Genomic DNA, 12,377 nt, shown 5'->3' on the forward strand with positions numbered 1-12,377 from the left:
ATGAACTGCATCAATACGTCTCGTCGTTCACTCTGGTGCTTTAATTCCTGTAAGAGATCATGAATGATGGTCTTGGGATGACCAGCGAGGTCCATGGCCTCAGAGTACTGTTACGTATCAGCGGATGAGAACCCACTGTGCCACTGACTAGCAATACTCTGGAGGGGAGTAACTAAGCAAATACCCGGATTTCACTAGAGCCTCAGATGGTGAGGATAGACTTGACCATCGGTAGTTGCTAGGGGCTACTCCAGAGCATAAACCAGTCAGTGGCAGCTGGTCCAGGCAGACCAGGAGGTACCTGCAAAGGTACCGACAGTACAGAGACGTGGTCAGACAGGCAGGTCATTACCAGGAGCAACAAGACAGGTACTGGAAGAAGAGGCCGATACGTAGTCAGAACAAGCAATGGGTCAGTACAGGTGGCACAGGAACAAGGTCAGACAATCCGGATCTGCAACGGGAGAGGCGATGCAAGCAGGCAGGGATCAGATGATAAATGAAGTCCAGGAACGAAGTAAGAAGTCAGGAACACGAGTGGTAAACAAGCTATTTAGCACAAGATTAGGACCTTGACTCTGAGGCATCTGGGTAAAGGGCTGAGCCACTTAAATACCTGCAGGAGAGCCAAGGTAGGTTAACGAGATCACATGACATGACTCAGCCCCCTCCAGGGAGTGATGCGTACTGCCACATCAGCAGTCGAGTATAAGCAGTGTCCAGGTTAAATGGAAGTTGTGAACTGGAATCCACATAGGTAATACCAACCGCACATGCAGAGTCCAGAGCTGCATCAGAGGCTGGAAGTAGAGATCACAGATGAGCACAGTGCCCGGGACCGCAGTGATGAGTGAGGGAACAGCGCCGCACAGAGGTCGCTGTTACATTTTGCTTTGGTCATTAAAGGGGTATTCCAGTTACCATAAATATAACTTATGTTTTAGACTAATTCATCATCAATAATTACCTAATATAAGGTAAATTTCACATATTTACCATTCAGTAGTTATAAAAGTAGTTTTCTTCCTCTGCTACCCCCTGTGTTTCCTCATAAATTACCATGGCATCGACCTGTAGTTCTGAGTCTTTGTTAAGCCTCATTCACACGTCCGTGTCCGTGCTCAAATCCGTGAGCAGGTGGTCAGTGATGCATCCGTGAAGCTGTCAGTGAAGGATCTGTGTTGGGTCCGTGTGTCCGTTTTTTGCTGTCCGTGTTGCATCCATATTTCACTGACAATGAACAGCTAAAAAATAATTTTCAAAGCATCTCTTCTTAATGATTCGTGAAACACGGATGCAACACGGATGTCAGTGTGGCATCCGTGGTTTTCACTGACTCATTGACTATAATGGGCGTGAGGGATCCGGGAACACGGACCAAGATAGGACATGCATCCGTGCTGAAAACACGGATGTGTGAATACAAACATTCAAATGAATGGGGACGTGTGCTGTCCAGCACACGTCCGTGAAACACTGACGTGTGAATGAGGCTTTAGGTCGACCATGCTCAGTGTGTTGCTATCAATTCTCTAGCTAAATCTCTTGTGAAACAAATGGAGTGTTAGTGTGCTGGTAATTATTGAGTAGAGGGGGCGTGACTGGACTGTATATCAGGTAGCCAGTCAATAAACATCAGCACTCCTAAACAGGCACAAATTCACAGCAGGAAAGCTAGGGATTGTGGGGATTGTAGTCTTTGAAGTTTTGTGAGGGAAGATCAGGCGCCATGATACTCTGTGTTACAGGCTCACACAGGAGCTAGACAAATGGATTGCAAGGGTAAATTGAACCTCTGGTTATATGTATAGGTATGGGTTTTGGTTAGGTCACAGCTTGAAGACTTAAAGAGGACCTTTCACTTGTAAAAACTATGTGAACTAAGTATGCTGCCATGTAGAGCGGCGCCCGGGGATCTCACTGCACTTACTATTATCCCCGGGCGCCGCTCTGTTCTCCCGTTATGCCCTCCGGTACCTTTGCTCCTTAAGTTATAGTAGGCGGGTCCCTTGTCCTGTGGGCGTCTCCTTCTCCTAGGCTGTAGCGATGGCCAATCGCAGCGCACAGCTCACAGCCTGGGAGAAAAAAACCTCCCAGGCTGTAAGCTGTGCGCTGCGATTGGCCATCGCTCCCATGAAAAGAACACTCAGATGCCTTGGTCACAATTGACCACGGCATCTGGGGGTTAAAAGTCTTAATCTGTCAGGAGTTCATAGATGAGGGCTACATATCAAGTTGTCAGCTACCTCATGGATTCAGTCTGAGGGAGAGAGCAATAGTCTGTACATGCAGCGAAAGCTGTAACTGTTTAAAATTTCAATAAAGACCAGTTGAAAAAATAAAGTAAAATGCAATGATAAAAACTGCCCCCAAAGGTGTCCATAGTCTTGAAGACCCCATGTAGTAAGTAGCGAAGGTCAGTAATAATTGCTCCTTAGAATGGAGCTTCCTGATATCCTCAGTGGAAACTGTTCATGTGGTTAACATGCTGATGTCTCCTGATCCATACTGAAAAGAATATAGCATGTTTCAAGTCTTTCTGGTCCAATTCTATGCTCAAACTGGGGCCGGAGATCTTCTGGTGTTAAGCCCTTCAGGAAATGGTTGGATATTTCATTGTAAAGTGTTTTCCCAACAGTCCCTATACAAAGACAACACAAGGCAATTACAAAACTTGTTGTACAGTGAAGTAACAAAATATCTACACCCCCAATATCTTATTACTACCATCATTGCCACACTGAATGGTTTATTGTATCAGAAAGGTCCTCCACCCAAATGTAGTTTTGGTAAAATTGGATAATGTTTCAGCCTGATAAAGGATAGCAAGGAATGGGCCACCCTGGGCCTACTAGGAGGGGGTCCCACCAGAGGTACAGATGCTGACTGTGCATGGGAGCAGCGGTCCCTCTAAGCTAAGCAATAGCTTCCATAGTGCCTCTGTAGGCCCGCTAATCACAACTGCATGCCCAGCCTCGGACTTCAGGTTACACTGTATCTGTTCCAAATTTTAGGGCTACCCAGCCCGACAATGCAGACAATTTTCACTGTGTGCTTTGGCAGGGTGGGCGGCGTCAGAACTTAGAACAGGCAGAAACCATAGTGTCCACAGAGCTCAGTCTTAAGGTCCTGAGGTTAGCTAGCAGCAGGATGTTCTGTGCAGGACTCCAAGCTGGCTCCGCCACTTACCTCTTGCCATGCTGTTGCCATGCTGTTGCTGCTGGAAGAGGTAGAGGAAATAACTGCAGCACGGCAAGGAGGAGGCAGCACCAGCTTGGAGTCCTGAAGAACAGGCACAGGCTACTGCAGGTAACATATAAATGAAGTAATTGGAGGGCACTCAAATATCTGACTACATTCAAGGCAGGATATCAATAATGCTAATTTATTCCCATAAAACTAATGTATTGGCATAAAACTCATAAAATCTACATACATATAATATAAAACATAAATGTGTACATATGTCCATGTGGTAATACTCAGTCAGCCCTGTGACCATGTATCATCGCCAGGTCGGCGTCAATCGTAAATGTCCATGCTAAATATAATCGCCTGATGGCGCTTGAGTCACTTATGATTGTCCGCACTAGATCACCCGTTCAGGCGTCTGCATGCAATAGGAATCACTGGTATAATATTTTCAAATAAGCCCCATAGGGCAGAGTACTTTACTCCTCTTCTGTTCCTGTGGGCTCATCCAGCAGCAGCTGCTTAAACTCACCCGGCGTCCCGAGCGGTTAGCAGGTCTCAAACGTGGCGTCCCACGTGACCTAGCTGTGTCTCACGTATTACACACTGCTCTGTGAAAAGCTGGTGATACGCTGGGTCCTAGAGTGCGGACCGTATGTTGATCTTTATATCAGATGTCGTTTCACAGGGGGTCCGAGGGGTAGGATGCCCAATGCTGTTGGCACCTCAATATTCCATAGTGGAGTCCTGTGCTGTCATGAACCGTACACGTTTCGGGGATCAAGCCCCTTCCTCAGCGGCAATACTGCAGGTAACATATACATTACCTGCACTCACAGTTATCATTGTGTTATCTGTGGTGTTACAAAGGTAACCTCTACTACGTTATCTCTACTCAGAGCATTATCATTGTGTTATCTGTGGTAAAAATCAACCCAGCAGTTCATGTGAAATGCAATATGACTACTAAAATTAGGCTGGGTATTAGGGCTGCACGATATGGGAATTTTGTGCGATTGCGATTAGGGCCCTAAAAATTGCGATAACGATATGCGATGCAATATTTTAAGGGAATTGTGCTAGAGGTCTATTTGCTTGGATTTTCCCATATGAGGGGATCTGTGGATAACGCTGTTATGTGGGGGATCTGTGGATGACGCTGTTATGTGGATGACGCTGTTATGTGGGGGATCTGTGGATGACGCTGTTATGTGGGGGATCTGTTGGATGACGCTGTTATGTGGGGGATCTGTGGAGGACGCTGTTATGTGGGGGATCTGTGGAGGACACTGTTATGTGGGGGATCTGTGGAGGACACTGTTATGTGGGGGATCTGTGGAGGACACTGTTATGGGGGATCTGCGGAGGACACTGTTATGGGGGACCTGTGGATGGCACTGTTATAGGGGATGTGTGCTATGACACATGGGGCCACGAGGGGGGCCAGCATAAGACACACATATAGCATCTTATGCTGGTCCCCCTCATGGCCCTATGTGTCCCCTCATGTGTCCTAAACTGTGCACATAACTCTCCTATTGATAAAATGGCCAGCCTCTGTACTTTCACTATGAATGCACTGCAGAGAGCGGCAGCGAGCGAGCCGGCCGCCGCGTGACTGACATCACTGGCACGCTCCTCCCACTTAATTCAGGAAGCAGGAGCGTGACCAAGTGACGTCAGTCACGCGCCGGCCGGCCGCCTCGCTCGCTGCAGTGCATTCATCGTGAAAGTAAGTACAGAGGCTGGCCATTTTAGCAATAGGACATTTTATCAATAGGGGCCCCTTCATATATAATCGCGGCATTTTCGGGTCGGCCGAATCGCCATATCGCATTTGCCAATTATCGCGATTCGATTATTTTCGATTATTTTTGCAATATATCGTACTGGGTATCCACACTTAGTTTTTGTTACGTTTTTTTGTTGTTGTTGCTTTTAAAGCCACGACCAGGAGTGAACTTAATAAAAGAAGAATAGTAGTGCCTGTACTATATACAGTACTTTCTTACTCTTTATGAACCACACCTGGTTTTGGCTTAAAAGACATCAATAAAAAATAAATAAATAAAAAAAGAACAAAACCCGAGTGTGGAAACCCAGCGGGAGCTGGCTGCAGAATCATATAGCCGCACCCGACCTCTATGACAAGTAGCTGCGATCCGTGGCAGTTAACTCCTGCCGCACCTGAGGGGTTAACTGCCGCAGATCACAGCTACCGCTCATAGAGGTCGGGTGCGGCTATATGATTCTGCAGCAAGCTCCCGCCTTGAATTAATGGGCGAGATATCTTCATTGGTGGCGCAGTGCGCCCACTCAACCCCAGTATTAAAAACATTGGTGGACGCAGTGCACCCCCCCACCCAAGCCCCCCAGTATCAGTCATTGGTAGCAGTGGCCACAGGGTCCCCTTCTCCTCATTGGTAGTGCAGTGACAGCTTCTGATCGGAGCCCTAGCAGTGTAAGCCTGGGGCTCCGATCAGTTACCATGGCAGCCAGGAAGCTACTGAAGCCCTGGCTGCCATAGTCAGCTCCCTGCTGCTGTGTGCACAGAGTCCAATTCACCCTAATAGAGCTCTATTAGGGTTAATAGGACAAGGGCTCTAGCCCCTAAGGGGGCTAATAGTAAAAAAGCTAAATGTTAACAATAAACATGTTAATTTTCAGCAGATTTGTGTAGGAATTTTTATTTTTTTTCAAAAATGAAAATGCACAAAATATCGATATCAATTATCGGCTATCGGCCTGAAAGTTCACAGATTATCGGTATCCGCTCTAAAAAAAATATCGGTCGATCCCTACTAGGAAAGACTTTATTGTGCTGAAAAATCGATTTAGAAGTTTAGGGAAAGATTATTTAAGGTGTAGGAAAAGGATAGGGAGGCATCATCTAATATAAAAATCTGAGTGTATGTATATGTGTATGTATGTCCGCTAAAGGAATCCATACCGTCGCATTTACAATCACGAAATTTGGAACACAGGTACATCAGGTGTCCGGGAAGGTTTTAGACCAGGTCTCAGCTCTCTAAGGTTACTTTCACACTTGTGTTGCTGGATTCCGGCAGGCAGTTCCGTCACAGTCATCTGTGTCACAAATGCATTGCAACACCGGATCCATCTCTCTGGTGTCATCCGGAAAAACGACCAGAGGACCAGATCCGTCAATGCAGAAATTTTTATGCCGGATCCGGCACTAATACATTCCACTCGAAAAAATGCTGCATCTGGCATTCCGGCAAATGTTCAGGATTTTTGGCTGGAGAGAAAAATGCAGCAAGCTGAGTTTTTTTTCTCCGTCCAAATACGATAAAAGGACTGAACTGAAGACATCCTGAACGGATTGCTTTGCATTGAGAATGCATTAGGATAAAACTGATCAGTTTTTTTTTATGGTATTGAACCCCTAGGATGGAACTCAATACCAGAAAACTTTGACGCAAGTGTGAAAGTACCCTAAGAAGTACTGTTCCTGAGATATTCCCAAATGCATTAGCCAATAGAAGCCTGCAGGTCTTTCTCCTCATATCCCAACTGCTATACACACGGTCACATGACCCTTATCAGCTAATAGAAGCTCGAAGGTCCTTAATCTCCACATACACACAGTTTTACACCAGGTTTCCATAACAACCCAGCCATTTTTCTTCACCGGTGTAGGTCAGCTTTAAAGGGGCAGGGCGCTGTGGATGACAATGTTAAGAGAGAAGTGCTGTGGAGGTCACAGTTCAGGGGGCAGGTAGGGTGGCCATTCAGGCCACCCTCAAAAGACAGACTTAAAAACCCCGCCCCTGGGTCCGGCTAAGCCACCACCACTCCGCAGCCAACGGGGATTTGAAAAAATGAAGGTAAAAATCAACTTCTGTCAGGTGCAAGGGGTGGGAGGGACGGTGACTTTCTACCTGCAGCTCACGCTCAGACAGCACAGTGCTGCTGTCTGAGAGTGAGGTGTTCAAAAGGACATCCCTGTGTCCGTCCAGGCCCTGCGCCGGACGGAGGACAGGGAGTCTGAAAGCCAGACTGTTCGGCCTAAAACCGGACCTTTGGCCACCCTAGGGGCAGGCTGCTGGGCAGGTCAAAGTTAAGGGGACAGTCCGCTATGCAGGTCAGTGTTAAGGGGAAGTTATCATTATGGGAGACTTTAATCTTCCTGATGTAAACTGGAAAACCAAAATAGCTAGTTCTGCCAGGAGTACAGATATTATAAATTCCCTACTGGGATTATCTCTACTGCAAGTAGTTGAGGAGCCAACCCGCAAGGAGGCCATTTTAGATTTAGTATTCACAAATGGGAATTTGGTATCTGATAGACTGTAGGGGAAAGCTTGGGATCTAGTTATCACCAGTCAGTGTGGTTTACTATAAGTACAGTGACTGAGTCACACCACACAAAAACAAAAGTTTTAGATTTTAGAAAAACAGACTTTTCTAAAATTAGATTAGTGGTATACAAGTTCCTATCAGACTTGAACAGTTTCAATAGAGTGCAGGAGAAATGGGACTACTTAAGGCTACTTTCACACTCGCATTTTAGGAGGATCCGTCATGGATCTGCAAAAATGGATCGGTTACAATAATACATCCGCATGCATCCGTCATATACGGATCCGTTTGTATTATCTGTAACATAGCCAAGACGGATCAGTCATGAACTCCATTGAAAGTCAATGGGAGACGGATCAGTTTTCTATTGTGCCAGAGAAAACGGATCCATCCCCATTGACTTACATTGTATGCCAGGATGGATCAGTTTGGCTCAGCTTCGTCAAGCGGACAGCAAAACACTGCAGGCAGCGATTTGGTGTCCGCCTCCAGGGCAGAATGGTGACTGAAAGGAGGCAAACTGATGCATTCTGAGAGGATCCTTTTCCATTCAGAATGCATTAGGGCAGAACTGATCCGTTTTGGACCGCTTGTGAGAGCCCCAAACAGATCTCACAAACGGACAGCAAAAAAGGCCAGTGTGAAAGTAGCCTAAAAGTTGCACTATTGAAGGGAACAGATAATTGCATTAGGTTTGCCAGTAAAAGCAAAAAAAAGGAAGAGACCACTGTGGTACACTGCAGAAGTGGCCAAAATCATTTAAAACATAAAAGATAGAATTTAGTAATTATACAAAAACAAAAAAACAAAACGAGGACCCGAGGAAAAGGACCTCAGTTAGGGAGGGAGACTAATGAATCTTTTGATGCATGTGTCTTTACAGAGGAAGAGGTTCTAAGTCAGCTGACTAAAATTAATATAAATAAGTCACAGGGGCCTAAAATAGCTTAGCGGTGTACTAGCAAAACCATTAACAGATTTATTTAACCAATCACTGGTAACAGGAGTCGTCCCAGAAGATTGGAAATTAGCAAATGTTGTGCCCATTCACAAGAAATGTAGTAGGGAGGAATCGGTCAACTATAGGCCAGTAAACCTGACATCAATAGTGGAGAAATTAATGGAAACCATACTTAGGCCTCTTTCACACGACAGTATGGCTTTTTCAGTGTTTTGCGGTCCGTTTTAAACAGATCCGTTGTTCCGTTTTTTGTTTCCGTTGTGTTTCCGTTTCCGTTCCGTTTTTCCGTATGGCATATACAGTATACAGTAATTTCATAGAAAAAATTGGGCTGGGCATAACATTTTCAATAGATGGCTCCGCAAAAAACGGAACGGATACGGAAGACATACGGATGCATTTCCGTATGTGTTCCGTTTTTTTTGCAGACCCATTGACTTGAATGCAGCCACGGAACGTGATTTGCGGGCAATAATAGGACATGTTCTATCTTTTAACGGAACGGAAAAACGAAAACGGAATGCATACAGAGTACATTCCGTTTTTTTTGCGGAACCATTGAAATGAATGGCACGCAAAAAACGGCCCGCAAAACGGAAAAAAAAAACGGTCGTGTGAAAGAGGCCTTAAGGAGAGGATTGTGGAACATCTAAAATCTCAAACTGACAGACCAAACTCCCCGTTTAACGCACCGCAAACAGTCCATTTGCACAACCGCAAACTCTCGATTTGCACAAGGTTGGATACCAAGCTAGCCATGTCCCATTCCTTGTCCTCACTGACATCATTGAATGTCTCTTCCTCCACCCAGCCACGTCCCTGAAAGGTGACAACAAGCCCCCTTAGACGCCTGCTGTGGTTGGTCTTCCACCTCCTCAAAGCCACCTTCCTCCTCTGATCCTCTTCTTCAGACTCCTCTCTCTGCGTTGCCGCAGGTCCAGCAATCGACGACGACAGGGCTGCTTCTGGTGGTGATGGTGACCACAACTCTTCCTCTTCATGCTGATCTACAGCCTGATCCAGCACTCTTCGCAGGGCACGCTCCAGAAAAAACGCATATGGGATAAGGTCGATGATGTTGCCTTAGGTTTGACTGACCAGGTTTGTCACCTCCGCAAAAGGACGCATAAGCCTACAGCCATTGTGCATGAGCGTTCAGTAACGCGGCCAAAAAATACCCAGCTCCGCAGAGGCTGTCCTCTTTTTTTTTAATTAAATAAAATCTGTTCTTAACAGTTTAATCTCTGTTTTGTCCCCTATCAGGGGCCGGTGTATGGAATAGATTTTAGGAACTGGGAGATGGAAAAAGATGCTTGGTCGGTCCTCTTACTTCCAATTTGGGGCACTGCGCGTACGGCTTGCAATGTACTGTGCCACCAGATATGAGTTATGTGTTTAAGTAGTACTATTCCTATCAGTTTAATCCCTGTTACGTCCCCTATCAGGGGACGTGTATGGAATAGATTTTAGGAACCGGGAGATGGAAAAAGATGCTTGGTCGGTCCTCTTACTTCCAATTTGGGGCACTGCGCGTGCGCCGTGTAATGTACTGTGCAATCCCAATATGAGTGGTATGTTAAGTAGTACTATTCCTATCAGTTTAATCCCTGTTACATCCCCTATCAGGGGCCGGTCTATGTAATAGATTTTAGGAACCGGGAGATGGAAAAAGATGCTTGGTTGGTCCTCCTACTTACAATTTGGGGCACTGTCAGTTTAATCCCTGTTACGTCCCCCATCAGGGGACGTGTATGGAATAGATTTTAGACAACCGCAAAGAGTTGTCAATAGTTGAAACACTCATGACAAATTTTATTCCTCTATGCGTCAATCTAGGTGTCGGGATGACTGTGCTCGTGCGCACGTTTGGGAGATTGCAGGCGATGGGGGTTTTTCAAAGCCTATGGTCGTGCTGAGGTAGTTCAGTGACAGTTAAGTGACCCAGAAAACAATGATTCTGCAGTGTGGGCCCATTGTTGGCCTAGTAGGCTTTATTGATCACCTTAGATGATCACAAAGAAAATTTATGTTTTTTCTATGCAAAATTATCCAGCCGATCGCTTTTGGTCTGCTCACAATGAAGCAACGACCTTATCATCTGGGGTGTGCCAACATTGCCATTGCCAACACACTCAGAGGTGGTCGCTTCATTGTGATACGCAAGCCCCTTCACCACAACAAGGTAACGATCATGAAGGGGAATTTACACATGTATGTGCCTATTTTTTTGTTTGATTTTTGCAGCCCTAGTGCAGCACCAGAGGCTAGAAAAATTAGGCATGTGCACATGCCTGAAAAACTAGGTATTGTTGCAGCCGCTGCTACAGAAAAATTGATGTTTTCCAGGCAGAAAGTGCCCTAAAACATTGCGGCTTGAACCCTAGTTGGTGGCGGATAAGTCACGCAAGTCATCCGGCATGCAGAGATAAAATACAGCAGCGTGTGGACCATTTTTAGCCCAAGGCAGCTCATCTCATCAGGCCTTTTTTAGTCAAATCGCCCACTGTCAGTCCCTTCGGGATCCATGCCTCATTCATCTTAATAAAGGTGAGGTAATCTAGACATTTTTTGACCTAGGCGACTTCTCTTCTCAGTGACAATACCTCCTGCTGCACTGAAGGTCCTTTCTGATAGGACACTTGAAGCGGGGCAGGCCAGAAGTTCTATCGCAAATTGTGATATCTCAGGCCACAGGTCAAGCCTGCACACCCAGTAGTGAAGGGGTTCATCGCTCCTCAGAGTGTCGATATCTGCAGTTAAGGCGAGGTAGTCTGCTACCTGTCGGTCGAGTCGTTCTCTGAGGGTGGACCCCGAAGGACTGTGGCGATGCGTAGGACTTAAAAAGCTCTGCATGTCCTCCATCAACAACACGTCTGTAAAGCGTCCTGTCCTTGTTGGCGTGGTCGTGGTAGGAGGAGGATTACTTTCACCTCTTCCCCTGTTAGATTCCCGTTGTGCTCTGACATCACCATTATACGCAGTGTAAAGCTACTTTTTAACTTGTTTTGGAACTGCTGCATCCTTTCCGACTTGCGGTAATTCAGTAACTTTCTGCTTATACCGGGGGTCTAGTAGCATGGCCACCCAGTACAGGTCGTTCTCCTTCAGCCTTTTTATACGAGGGTATAAACAGGCACGACAGCAGGCACGACAGCATGAAAGACCCCATTTGCACAAGGTTGGATGCCGAGCTACTCATGTCCCGTTCCTCGTCCTCACTGATCTCACTGAAGGTCTGTTCTTCCCCCCAGCCACGTACAACACCACAGGTACCAGATAGGTGACAACGAGCACCCTGGGATGCCTGCTGTGGTTGGTCTTCCTCCTCCTCCTCAAAGCCACATTCCTCCTCTGACTTCTCTTCCTCAGACTCCTCTTCCAGCGTTGCCGCAGGTCCAGCAAGCGATGCTGATAAGGCTGTTTCTGGTGGTGATGGTGACCACAACTCTTCCTCTTCACGCTCATCTACGGCCTGATCCAGCACTCTTCACAGGGCACGCTCCAGGAAGAAAACAAATGGGATGATGTCGCTGATGGTGCCTTCAGTGCGACTGACTAGGTTTGTCACCTCCTCAAAAGGACGCATGAGCCTACAGGCATTGCGCATGAGCGTCCAGTAAAGTGGCAAAAAAATACCCAGCTCTGCAGAGGCTGTCCTAGCACCCCGGTCATACAAATACTCGTTGACTGCTTTTTCTTGTTGGAGCAGGCGGTTGAACATTAGGAGTGTTGAATTCCAACGCGTCGGGCTGTCGCAAATCAAGCGCCTCACTGGCATGTTGTTTCGCCGCTGGATATCTGAAAAGTGCGCCATGGCCGTGTAGGAACGCCTGAAATGGCCACACACCTTCTTGGCCTGCCTGAGGACGTCCTGTAAGCCTAGGTACTTATGCACAAAGCG

At 46.5% G+C, this 12,377-nt stretch overlaps 1 protein-coding gene across 1 annotated transcript in view; it reads right to left on the reverse strand.

Moving 5' to 3' along the window:
* Positions 1-2,142: 2,142 nt before the first annotated feature.
* The window catches only part of LOC120977989 (serine/threonine-protein kinase Nek1-like), a 135,100-nt gene continuing 124,865 nt past the window's right edge, over positions 2,143-12,377 (reverse strand). Inside the window, exon 4 of the mRNA XM_040406198.1 lies at positions 2,143-2,641. Within this exon, the coding sequence (XP_040262132.1) occupies positions 2,481-2,641 (161 nt within the window). The 3' untranslated portion in view covers positions 2,143-2,480. The remainder of the gene's footprint in view (positions 2,642-12,377) is intronic.

Source organism: Bufo bufo, chromosome 8 (assembly GCF_905171765.1).
Source record: "Bufo bufo chromosome 8, aBufBuf1.1, whole genome shotgun sequence".
NCBI lineage: Eukaryota > Metazoa > Chordata > Amphibia > Anura > Bufonidae > Bufo > Bufo bufo.